This window comes from Trypanosoma conorhini (genome assembly GCF_003719485.1).
Source record: "Trypanosoma conorhini strain 025E chromosome Unknown Tco_14.4_contig_00247, whole genome shotgun sequence".
Lineage (NCBI taxonomy): Eukaryota > Euglenozoa > Kinetoplastea > Trypanosomatida > Trypanosomatidae > Trypanosoma > Trypanosoma conorhini.
The window spans coordinates 1-11,785 of NW_021704336.1; the positions used below are offsets into that span (position 1 = coordinate 1).

General features: G+C 51.8%; 6 protein-coding genes across 6 annotated transcripts, besides 8 other annotated features; all 6 read left to right on the plus strand.

Moving 5' to 3' along the window:
- Tco025E_04679 (uncharacterized protein) lies at positions 1-464 on the plus strand (the record flags this gene model as incomplete). The annotated part of the gene is made up of 1 exon (XM_029371588.1): positions 1-464. A coding segment is annotated over one exon (464 nt), but the record flags the coding sequence as incomplete, so codon positions are not given.
- A 29-nt stretch (positions 465-493) lies between these two features.
- Positions 494-557: a sequence feature (GA-rich).
- Positions 558-747: 190 nt separating this feature from the next.
- Positions 748-784: a microsatellite.
- A 466-nt stretch (positions 785-1,250) lies between these two features.
- On the plus strand, positions 1,251-2,531 carry Tco025E_04680 (putative clathrin coat assembly protein; the record flags this gene model as incomplete). Its single annotated transcript, XM_029371589.1, has 1 exon — positions 1,251-2,531. One exon carries the CDS (start codon positions 1,251-1,253, stop codon positions 2,529-2,531), a length of 1,281 nt encoding a protein of 426 aa, XP_029228279.1.
- A 65-nt stretch (positions 2,532-2,596) lies between these two features.
- Positions 2,597-2,626: a sequence feature (GA-rich).
- A 771-nt stretch (positions 2,627-3,397) lies between these two features.
- Positions 3,398-3,428: a microsatellite.
- Positions 3,428-3,450: a microsatellite.
- Positions 3,451-3,608: 158 nt separating this feature from the next.
- Positions 3,609-5,033, plus strand: Tco025E_04681 (uncharacterized protein; the record flags this gene model as incomplete). The annotated part of the gene is made up of 1 exon (XM_029371590.1): positions 3,609-5,033. The coding sequence occupies one exon, from the start codon at positions 3,609-3,611 to the stop codon at positions 5,031-5,033; it is 1,425 nt and encodes a 474-aa protein (XP_029228280.1).
- A 328-nt stretch (positions 5,034-5,361) lies between these two features.
- Positions 5,362-5,426: a sequence feature (GA-rich).
- Positions 5,427-5,828: 402 nt separating this feature from the next.
- Positions 5,829-7,700, plus strand: Tco025E_04682 (putative RNA helicase; the record flags this gene model as incomplete). The annotated part of the gene is made up of 1 exon (XM_029371591.1): positions 5,829-7,700. The coding sequence occupies one exon, from the start codon at positions 5,829-5,831 to the stop codon at positions 7,698-7,700; it is 1,872 nt and encodes a 623-aa protein (XP_029228281.1).
- Positions 7,701-7,707: 7 nt separating this feature from the next.
- Positions 7,708-7,736: a microsatellite.
- A 145-nt stretch (positions 7,737-7,881) lies between these two features.
- On the plus strand, positions 7,882-11,082 carry Tco025E_04683 (putative phospholipid-translocating P-type ATPase (flippase); the record flags this gene model as incomplete). The annotated part of the gene is made up of 1 exon (XM_029371592.1): positions 7,882-11,082. One exon carries the CDS (start codon positions 7,882-7,884, stop codon positions 11,080-11,082), a length of 3,201 nt encoding a protein of 1,066 aa, XP_029228282.1.
- Positions 11,083-11,321: 239 nt separating this feature from the next.
- On the plus strand, positions 11,322-11,675 carry Tco025E_04684 (phospholipid-transporting ATPase-like protein; the record flags this gene model as incomplete). The annotated part of the gene is made up of 1 exon (XM_029371593.1): positions 11,322-11,675. The coding sequence occupies one exon, from the start codon at positions 11,322-11,324 to the stop codon at positions 11,673-11,675; it is 354 nt and encodes a 117-aa protein (XP_029228283.1).
- Positions 11,676-11,760: 85 nt separating this feature from the next.
- Positions 11,761-11,785: a microsatellite.

Consider the following 11,785-nt stretch of genomic DNA (forward strand, 5'->3'; position numbering starts at 1 on the left):
CGGTGAACATTGCGGAGATTGTGAAGCGTCGTGTGGTCGGCCTGCACCAGACGACCGACATCTCGTCGGAGGTCATCCACGACGAGTACGAGGCGGTTGACGGAAAGAAGGAAAACATGGAGGTGGAGCGCAAGGTGTCAACCATCCTCGTCACGCTCTCCCTCAAGCCCCTCGACAAGAACCACGTTGGCTACCAGCCGCCTCTGCCGGAGTCGGAGGTGAAGGAGCAGGAGGAGGCTGAGGCCGGCGAGGCTGCTGGTGGAAACCACAATCGTGGTGAGCGCGGTGAGCGCAGCGACCGTGGGGGCCGTGGCGGTGACCGAGGCAACGGGGGCGGCGGCCGCGGCCGCGGCTCCTCGCGTGGGGGACAGCGCGGTGGCGGCGGCAGCAGCAACACCGGCGCCCCCCGCGGTGGACGTGGCGGCAATGGCCGCGGTGGATCAGCGCGTGGTGGGACGGCCTAAGAAGTCGTCTTAGTATTAACTTTTTGTAGGAGAGGGAGAGGTGAAGAGGAGATAAGCACACAAAGACAGAGATAAAAATAGAGAGCGAGAAGAACAGCATGATTAAAATGCATAATTGTTTGAATGACCAGCGTCTTGGACAAACAGAACGCAGATGGCACGGAAAAAAGGACAAAAAACAAGCAAAGAAGAGGAACAATTCACTGAAAAAAGAAGAGAATAAAATTATTCATGGTGCTGTTTCTATGTGTTGTGTGAGGTCCTCTTGGACGATGTGTTCTGCTTTTTGTTTTTCTTTTTTTTTTCTATTCTTTTTTGTTGCGGCTTCACTCAGAAGACATTTTCCTTTTGGGAGTTTGGACTCATAAGTCGTAATTATTTTTGTGGTGGTGTTGGATCTTGAAGGGGTTTTGGAGGGGCGGACGTTCCGTTTCTCCTTCCTCTCAACTTGTATTCACTTTTTTTTTTGTGCGTGTCTTGCTGGTCTCTGCTTCTGTGTTTTATTTTGGTTTCTGTCTTGCATAGTTACTTCGGCTTTTCTCTTTTCTCTTTTTGTCGCTCTGCCTTTTTCCTCTTGCCAATGCGGCCTAGCATTTATTTGTTTGTCTTTTTCTTTTGCGTTTTTTTTTGTTCTTAAGCGTGCGTTTTCTTCGCGTTTTTTTGTGTGTTCCTGTGCGATATAGCCCGCTGTTTGTGTTGACGAGGGGGTGGTAGCTTCTGTTTGGTCGCCCGTGAGCGGAGAAGGAAGGGAAACGGAGGTACGTGGCGTGGGGAGGGAAGACCAACATGATCTCAAGCTTATTCTTCTTGAATTACCACGGCGAGGTTATCATTGAGAAGCAGTTTCGCGAGAAGCTGCCGCGCACCATCCTTGAAGACTTCTGGACGACGTGTATTCTGCCACTTCGCTCTGTGGAGGAGGCCCCCGCGGTGACGCCCTACAGCCGCTTTGCCTTTGTGCAAATTCGCCGCAACGATGTGCTCCTCTTGGCGATTGTGACAAGCGAGGGGTTTCCGCTGCTTGTCATTGAAATTCTCTCCCTGATTGCGGGGGTGATACAGGAGTACCTTAAGGTTTTCTCCGAAAATACACTCCGCGAGAACTTTTCTGTGGTCTATCAGCTCTTGGAGGAGCTTATTGACAATGGCTATCCTCTGACAACAGAGATGCACGTCCTGGAGGAGTTAGTCATGCCACCGACGCTAGAGAACAAGTTTCGGACCGTCTTGGACGCCCCGGCGAAGGTACGGCGTCGTCATTTGGGGGTGCGCTCTGTCCCTTGGCGGGATCCTATGACGAGGCACACCTCCAATGAGATTTTCTTCGACGTGGTGGAGAAGCTGGACTGCATAGTTGACTGCGAAGGGAATCTCCTGCATGCTGTGGTGCGTGGGGCTGTGAACATTAACTGTCGCTTAAGTGGGATGCCTGACGTTGTCGTCCGCATGGCAAACATGGACTTCGTCGATGATGTTGCCTTTCATCGATGTGTCCGTCGACACCGGTATGAGGCGGATCGTGTCATTAGTTTTGTTCCCCCCGATGGAAAATCTGCGCTTCTCGAGTATCTCTGCAAGCCACTTCATAATGCGCAGGCCCCTTTCTACGTGACTCCACAAGTTACGTTTGACAAATCAGGCGGCCGTTTTAACTGCGTGGTGGGGATTCGTGGCGGGGGTCTCACACTGAAAAGCAGGGATTACGGAATTCACAGGGTTGTCGTCCATCTTCCGCTCCCTCCCCAAACGGAGTCGGTGCAGGTGCATAGTAGCACGCAGGGGACCACAAGCTTTTCCAGACCCCGAGGCATTTTATCATGGAACGTTGGGACGCTTAGCCGTGGGACTAGTTCATTGAGCGGCGAATTCACCTTTGCAATAGAAAAGGGAAAGGAGGGGGTGGTCGCATTCACAGGTGATGCCGCCGTGGTTGAGTTTAGTATCCCAAACCATCTTTTGAGCCCTATCCGTGTGGATAGTGTTCAGGTGTTGAACGAGATAGGAAAGCCGTACAAGGGCGTCAAGTACGTCACATTAGCGGGACGCTTTGTGGTGCGCACGGTGTAGTGTGCCTAGAACTGCACTCCGCGGAGGCCATATATATTTATTGTTGAGGTATCGCCTGTGTGTGCGAGAGAGAGAAAGAGAGAAGGCGAAAGAGATACTGCGCATGTTTGCACGTGTATATCTGCGAGTTTGACCTCATCCCTGATATCTTCTCCTTGCCTGAAGGGCGGATGGTGAAATAGCCACTGTGCTTGTTGCGATGCTCACTTACGATGCATACGTAATGCATATATGTTTACGCATTTGCCGCCTCTGCTTTGACCCACATGGGGTGAAGTTTAATAGAGTAAGCTATGGCCAGTGAGTCACTTGAGGAGCGCTTTCGACGGATGGCGAAGGTTGTGGAGACGAAAGCGACGCGCCCGCCCATGTCCATTTCGAGAAAGCTTGAGCTGTACGGGTTGTGGAACCAGGCCATGCATGGTCCAAATAAACGACCTCAACCTTCTCGCATGAATCCAGTTGCCTATGCTAAATGGAAAGCCTACAAGGGCTGCGAGAAGCTGAGCAAGGAGGAGGCCATGAAGAAGTTTACTGAGCTCTCGGAGAAGGCGATCGCCGCCTCCAAACTTTAGGGGCTCGCCTTAAAAGGTAGGAAATTGAAGGGAAAAAGAAAGAAAGAAAAAGGCGGGGATGTATTTACCTATTTCAATTTCATTGACAACGTTACCGATTACGGGTTGGAGGAGTCGGATGGCCGAGCCGCTGCAGTGGATTCCTAATAACTTCACTCCACTGGACAATTTAAAGACTTGACAGCGGCTGACATCATTTATTCCCTTTTCTTTTTTATCCCTATTGTGGTTTACCGTTGTATCTGAGGGGCGAGACTAAAATGAACAAAGTAACTGATCACGTTGGCTCCAACACACACACATACATACGTACACACACACAGGGAGAGAGAGAGAGACAGAGAAACGCCACTCATTTGCTTTTTTCTTATATGACTTTCTGACTCGTTTTTTTTGTTTTGCTTTTTGTTTCTCGGATCGCTTTTCACCCTGCGGGTTTAGAAAGGAGGGAAGTAGGTGAAGAAGGTGTTTTCTTCCGTATATTTTTCCATCGAGCAAAGCAATGACGGAGGCAAAAATCCGCACGGAGGAGGCGCGTGACCTCACACGTGTTGAGCGCATTGGGGCGCATTCCCACATCCGTGGCCTGGGCCTTGACGACGCCCTTGAGGCGCGCGTGAGCAGTCAGGGAATGGTGGGGCAGGTGGAAGGGCGCCGCGCCGCTGGTGTGGTGGTACAGATGATCAGGGAGGGAAAGATTGCGGGCCGTTGTGTGCTTCTTGCCGGTGGCCCTGGGACAGGCAAGACGGCGATCGCAATGGGAATGGCACAAGCACTTGGTCCCGAGACCCCGTTTACCATGATTGCTGGCAGTGAGATTTTTTCGCTTGAGATGTCAAAGACGGAGGCTCTCACGCAGGCGTTTCGCCGAAGCATCGGCGTTCGCATCAAGGAGGAGACGGAAATCATAGAGGGTGAAGTTGTTGAGATATCCATTGAGCGACCCTCTACGAATCCTGCCGAAGCGAAGGGGCGCACAGGCCAGTTGGTACTTAAGACCTCCGACATGGAATCAACGTTTGACCTTGGGGTTAAGATGATTGAGAGTCTTCAGAAGGAAAAGATCCAGGTCGGGGATGTTATAACCATTGATAAAGCGACGGGACGAATTAATAAGCTGGGTCGAAGTTTTGTGCGCAGCAAGGATTATGATGCCATGTCGTCTAACACACGATTTGTTCAGACCCCAGAAGGAGAGTTGTCAAAGCGAAAGGAGGTGGTACATACAGTGACGCTTCATGAAGTGGATGTCATCAATTCAAGGCAACAAGGATTCCTTGCCTTGTTTGCTGGTGATACGGGTGAGATTAAGCATGAGGTGCGTGAACAGATTGATCAACGTGTGGCTGAATGGCGTGAGGAGGGCAAAGGCGAAATTGTACCTGGCGTCTTATTTATTGATGAAGTTCATATGCTGGACATTGAGTGTTTTTCATGGCTGAATCGTGCGTTGGAGAGTCCGCTTGCGCCGGTTGTAATTATGGCCTCCAATCGTGGCATTTCACGCATCCGTGGAACGCAGTACAAGGCGCCACATGGCATTCCCATTGACCTGCTCGACCGTATGGTAATTATCACGACCAAGCCGTATTCTGAGGCTGAGCTTAGCAAGATTATTCGCATTCGCTGTGAAGAAGAAGACGTGGAAATGGATGAGGACGCCATAGCACTGCTTACCATGCTTGGTAAGAGTACATCTTTGCGCTATGTCCTTCAGCTCATTACAACGGCCAATTTGGTCACCCAAAAACGGAGGGCCTCGACGGTGTCAATTCACGATATCAAGAAGGTTTACTCTCTTTTCATTGACCTGCGTCGCAGTGTGGAGCTGTTGCGGGAGCACGAGAAGGACTTTCTTTTTGGGGAGGCGGATGAAGGGATGGAGGCAGCCTACCGTTCAAATTGCGAAAATGAAGAAGAGAATTAGAGCGGCTCGCCCAGTTTGACTCTTTTCCCTTTATATCTCACAGCTTCTGTGCACACGTCCGGTAGAATGGGACTCCGAAGAGAGACAAACATGCAGGGGTATGCCGCGGCAGCGCGAACGTTGTCGGGTTGCACGGTTAGATAAATCACGGGACCCCAGCTGAGATATAATTGTTGTCCTCACGGTCGTGTGTGGTGGCAAAGCTGCGAGGAGGTGAAGTAGATGGGTGGGGCTTGGCTGCGGTAGGGTGTGCGGCGCACGGCTCGACAGTTTTATTACTACTTTAAAAATAAGGGACGAAGCAGCACAGACAAACACGTGAAAAAAAAAGGAAGTGAGAGGGAATGAGGAACAGGAAGGAGGGAGGGAGAGAGAAAGCAAGAGGAAGAAGGATATATTTTAACTCACAAAGGAGGGATGTTCTGGCACGCCTGGAAAAGGGCGAAATGTCTCTCGCGAGCTCCCTCCGTTAAACGCCGTCAATCCCACTATTGGAGTTCCCCAAGGCCATGAAGTGTTGGGATGAGATGGAGTAATTGCGTTTTCCCCTTGTTGATTATGCTCTTTATTTCTTTGTTGGCTACACTCTGAATCTACCCTGTTCCCCCCCCCTTTTTTTTTGTTTTGTCTATTCTTATTGGTGCTGTTCTCGGACTCGCTCCGGCGTGGCTTCCTTCCGTGTGCGTGTGTGCGTCTGCACTGCGCAGCCCCAGCGTGAAGTAAGAGTGACGTTGGACGGGGCCGGTGAGACAGGCGGGTGCGTCGTCTGCGGAGGCGCTGGGGTTCCCAGAAATCATGCGGAGGGTTTTGGTGGCACTCCCCGCAACACTGCGGCAGCGACGGGCTTGTGGTTCTCAGAGTCAACGGGAACTGTTGCAGCTGACCTGCGAGCACATTTATCGTAGCAGTTCCGCCCGGGAGCAGTTGCGCCAACTCATCCACGAGTCATCGGTAGAAAATGCTCTGCGTCACTTGGGCGAGTTTGCCAGAGATGCTTCCCTGCTGGAAGGGTCTGCCTGGCTCGGGAAGTTGTCAGGAGCTCCTGGTATTCTTGGCCGCATTGCTGTCGTTTTACCCCAATTCGAAAGATGGTACGTTGCCCGAAAAGCCCCAGAGAAGGTGACAATGCATGAACCATGGGATTGGTACCCAAAGGCCCGCTTTATGCGACGTCGATTTGTTTTTCACTATGGCCCCACAAATAGTGGAAAGACCCATGCCGCTTTGGAGGCGTTGGTGAAGGCCAAGAGTGGTGTCTACTGTGCGCCGCTAAAGGCACTTGCAGCACAAGTGTGGAGGCGGATTGACGCACGCGTGCCGTGTGACTTGTTAATCGGCGATGAGCGGCGGTTTGGCGGGGGCGCAGAGCATGTTTCGTGTACGGTTGAAATGACACCTATTGATTACCAGGTTGATGTGGGGGTGATTGATGAGGTGCAGCTGATTGCCGACAGGGACCGGGGGTGGGCATGGACACGTGCCCTGTTCGGATTACCGGCGCGGGAAATACATCTCTGTGGCGAGGAGCGTGCTATTTCGCTTATACGTAAGCTGCTCTATAGGACGCGTGAACTGCCTAGGCTGGAGCTCGTGCAACATAAGCGGCTTGTTCCACTTAAAGTATGCCCCCCATTGGAGGCGGACCTACGACGAATAGAAAACGGCGATACCCTGGTTTGTTTCTCTCGAAGGGCCATTTTTGAAATGAAGAAAAAACTCGAAAGCATTCCCGGGGTAGTCCCACACTGCATTTACGGATCCATGCCTTTCTCAGTGCGTGAGGCTCAAGCCGATGCATTTAACAAGGGTGTACAAGACGGCATTCAGGGAAACGGTGGGAAAAGGCATGTTCTCATCTCCACAGACGCTATTGCGTATGGGCTGAACATGAATATTGAGCGTATCGTTTTTGCAACAATGAGGAAGTTTGACGGAAAGCAGGTGGTTGTGTTGCCGCAGGCAACTATTTTACAAGTGGCTGGTCGCGCAGGTCGTTTTGGTCTATTGCGCTCGCATCAGGTGGGCCGATGTACGACGCTTGACTCGGACGACTTCGCACTTGTGTCGGAGGCGTTCAACAGTCGTATAACTCCGCTGCAAAAGGCGGGACTTCTCCCCACAGCTGACATACTTGAGCTCTTCATTAGGCTACGTGGATTGGAGGAGGGTGGGAAGGTGCCAGTTGAAAATTCAACATCATTCTATACGCGTATGAAGGAGTTTACGGCGTGTTGTCAAGCTTCCGAGTTGTTTTTCCCCTGCGATCTTTCGCGCTCATTGCTACAAATAGCCAAGGAGTTGGAGACGGTAACCGACCTCTCCTTAAGTGATCGGATTTTGTTTTGCTATGTTCCTCTCAGTGATCGTGGGAAGGAGTCGTTTGAACTCCTCCGCGCCTTTGCGCGTGACCACGCGGCGGGGCGAGAGGTCCTTCTTCGCATAGACGACGAGTACAAGGAACTCGCAAAGCAATGGGGTCGCATTTCCGGTGGAGACCTGAGGAAGGCTCAGCAGTTGTTGGCAAGGATGGAACATGTCTACCGAATGGCAGAAATGTACTGCTGGCTTGCGTGGCGCTTTGGGAAGACGTTTGTTCACCTTGAGCCTGCCACGGCGTTGAAGGAAAAGGCGGCGACGAAGATGGAGGAAATGCTGCAACTCCTTTGAATGCCCCGAGGGAGAGAGCGAGGGAGGGAGGGAGGGCATTTACATGCGAGCCGATATATATATATATTTTTTGGAGTGGGGAGGGATGAGGCTCATCTGGTGTTTTCACATCTCTTTTGCTTCTGATGCGATCTCTCCTTTCTCTCCTTCTCGTCATTGATTTATTTGGCTCAGTGGCCCGATGGGGTTCGTTGGCGCTCTTAGGCGCTTGTGGCGATCGAAAAGGAGGGGGGTGGACGATGAGACGCGGACGGTGCTCCCCGGTAGCCCATCCAAGGCGTACTGCGACAACACGGTGAGGAGCTTCAAGTACACCCTGCTTACGTTCTTGCCATTGAATCTCTTTGAGCAGTTTCATCGCCCGATCAACCTTTACTTTCTCTTCATTACGGCGCTTCAGTTTATCCCCTCTGTGGCCCCTGTGAGTCCACTTACCTCGCTGCTCCCGCTGATTATAGCCTTCCTGATCACTGCCGTTAAAGAGGCCATCGATGACTGGTACCGGCACAAACTCGACGATGAATGCAACTCTAGGTGGTACAGCACAATCAACATGGAAACCCTGGAAATAGAGCGGGTACGATGCAGAGACATACGTGTTGGAACCGTGTTGCTGTTGTTGCCCATGGAGGTGATCCCGTGTGATGCTTTTTTATTGCTTTCCTCAGATGAAAATGGAGGGGTGGTTATTTCCACCGAGGCGCTGAACGGCGAAACCGCTTGCAAGACACGCTACGCCATATTAACTGATCTATACGCCAAACGTCCGACGACGAGTGCGGCGACGGTGGATTCCATTCAGGAGGATGAACTTAACATACGTGCTGCCGCAGGGTGGATCAGGGATGCAGCATGCGTCATCGAGTCAGAGGGGCCAAAGCCGTTTCTTACCAGTTTCACTGGGTCCGCCAAAGTACAAGCGCCGCACGGTGGTGAGGGGGAGGAAATACGGATTGGGGTTAGTACCGAAAATGTTGTCTTCAGTTCAAGTGTGCTACGAAATACTCGCTTTGCTCTGGGTGTGGCGGTGCTGACAGGCAACGAGACTCGGGTCGCCATGACGCGTATGGTACCGCCCACAAAGTGGTCTATGATTGATCAAAGGTTTAATCAAATGGTTATCGTTGTCTTTGTGATTCAATTTATTTTAGTGACGGTGTACATTACGTTGTCAGATACGGCATTGGGACAGGATCAACGCACCCTTTGGTATCTTGGCATGTATGAGGAAAAAATAGCCTTGGAGGAGTATATACTTTTATTGCCGCTACGGTTCTTCGCACTGGTGTCACCGATGATACCGCTCTCGTTTAAAGTATTGGTTGATGCATCCAAGGCGTTCAACGGCGCCCTTATCAAGTGGGATGCGGAGATGTCCGATGAACAGCATCACACCGAGGTTCATAATTCCTCGCTCATGGAAGATCTGGGGCAGGTGGAGTATGTCATGTCAGACAAGACGGGAACTCTCACGCGTAACGCATTGACGCTCAAGAGTGTTGTGACGAGGAGCGGCAAAGTCTTCACCCCAGGTGTTCCACATGAGGCAACTACCCTGCGGCGGGCCTTGCTGCAGGATGAGTCGTTGCTGTACTTGATGCGAGTCTTGGTGTACTGTAATACTGTGGAGAGCACAAGACAAATAACCTTGAATGTGGCGCAGCCGTCCGTGTCAAACCCTTCACCCTCCTCGCCGTGGGTGTCACTCTCGCCGGATGAGGTGGCCTTGGTAGAGGGAGCCACTCTTTTGGGCGTTAAACTACTCGAGCGAACACGCAAGCGCGCTTTTGTAATGTTTGGCAATAATGTTGAATCGGCAACCGTGCTGAAGGTTCTTGCGTTCACGCCAGAGCGTCGTCGCTCGAGTGTACTTCTTCAGATTGATGGGGATTCGCGATATCTTCTTCTTACGAAAGGCTCAGATGAAAGTGTGCTGCCGCGGTGCATCACCGCCTCGTACGACAGCAAAACAACCTCACATACCCTTACTGCTTTGAGCAGTGAGGGGCTGCGTACGCTGGTGTGTGCCTACCGCTACTTGACAAGCGAGGAGGCGGAGCTGTGGCTGGCAGGAATACGGAAGCGGGAGGTGACCACCATGGCAGCTGCACGTGCCAACAGTCTCGCTCAGGCATATGACGCAGTGGAAAAGGAGCTCATCTACTGCGGCATCACAGCAGTGGAGGACCAACTGCAGGACGGTGTTTTTCTAACAATCACGCAGCTACGAGCAGCTGGTGTGCGGGTGTGGATGCTGACGGGGGACAATGGTCAAACGGCGAAGCAGACAGCCATCGCCAGTGGGCTTGTGGGCGCTGATGACAGAGTAATTGCGCTGACCCCTGAGGGGGTTGAGTCCATTTCGTTTCAGCAGCATTTAGATTACGTCGAAAAACGTGTTAGCTATGCTCTATGCAAGCGACAGTTTCAAGAGGCTGAGAAGCAGCATCAGATCCGTTCCTCCTGGTACGTGCGATCCGGCCTTCGCGACTTTGTGGGGGAATTCTTTCACCATGAATCTGTTTTGTCGTTGCTCTTGCACTCGTCGCATGCCACTCCATTACGTGATAATCGTGCGTACCTTCCATACGAGAATGCCGCAGAGAGTGAACGGGATGATGAGGATGAGGCAAGGGGCAGTACTGCGGTAGCCGCGAGCGAGGGCTATGTGATTCTCTTTTCAGGGAAAACCATTGAGCTTATAGAAGACTCCGGCAATGCAGATCTGCGTGTGAACTTTAAACGAGTGTTGTTGCATGCCTCTACAGTCATTTGTAGCCGTATGGCGCCGGAGCAGAAATCGTTTGTTGTGCAAACAGTGAATCAGGCAGGTCACGTGACGTTGGCCATTGGGGACGGTGGCAATGATGTGCCCATGATTCAGTCTGCCCACGTGGGTGTTGGCATCCGAGGAAGAGAAGGCACTCAGGCGACTGCGGCGTCCGACTTTGTCGTGTCCGAGTTTTGCTTCTTATCTAGGCTGCTGCTGTTTCATGGCCACACTGCATACCAGCGTTCGGCGATTATAGTGCAACAAAGTTTTTGGAAAACCGTCGCTCTCGCATGGATGCAGTTACTCTTCAATATCTACGCCAAATTTTCTGGTGTCTCATTTTGGGATTCCTTTTCTCTTATGATGTACAACTCTTTCTTCACCGTTCCCGTGACTTTCCTCTGTGCGCTGAATCTTCCACTGTCGGCGACCATATTGCTTAACAATCCCCAGTTGTACGTCCTCTGTCAGAGGGGCAGATACATGAATTTGACCACTTTTTATGGCTACGTTTTACGAGGATTTCTGCACGGAACCATCATATTTTTTTTTCATTATGTTTTATCAATGACAGTGTCGGTGCGGTATTGCGTTTGGGTCACCCAATAGATCGCACATGTGACTTTTATGCGAGTTGCTTTGCCTTGGTGACGCTGCACTCATGCATCATAGTGCTGGAGACGCACTCAATCACGTTGCTTCATTGGGTGGCGTTGATATGGTCGGTCGTGGCCTTGTTTGCGCTTTTCACGTTGTATGGGCTTTGTTCGGGAAATTACTCCTTTTTGGAACTCTTGAAAAATACCAGTTTTTACCTGCAGTGGATTATTGTGGTGACGGTGCCGTTCATGACGCTCTCCGTGTATTCGGCAATTAAGCTTTTTTTCTTCCCGGACATCCTGCAACTGCAGCGGCTTATCATTCATATGATGTCGCGGGTCCCGCTCCTGTCTCGTTCGTGGCCGTTCTGGGTGGAGGAAAACCCCTCACGGTTTTGGAGGTCCTTCTCGGCGTTGCACCTGTGCCGCGGCCCGAGTCGCGTCCGCCGCGGCTCCCCGGTGGTGGACACGTTGAGTATTGCTGACCTGCAGGCGGCAGTCACCGCAGAAAGAGAGTTCAGCGAGCCTGTTGTCGTCAAGGCGGCGGTGGAGGCGATCCGAGACTCCACCGCCCTCTCGGAGCCGCTTCTCAAGAGGGCGTAGGGTGTTCACATCATGTGTTGGGCTCCCACAGATGAGACGAAGAGAAGACGTGTGTCTTTGGCTCTACACGCGTCTGTCTCTGTGTGAGAGAGAGAGAGAGAGAGAGAGAG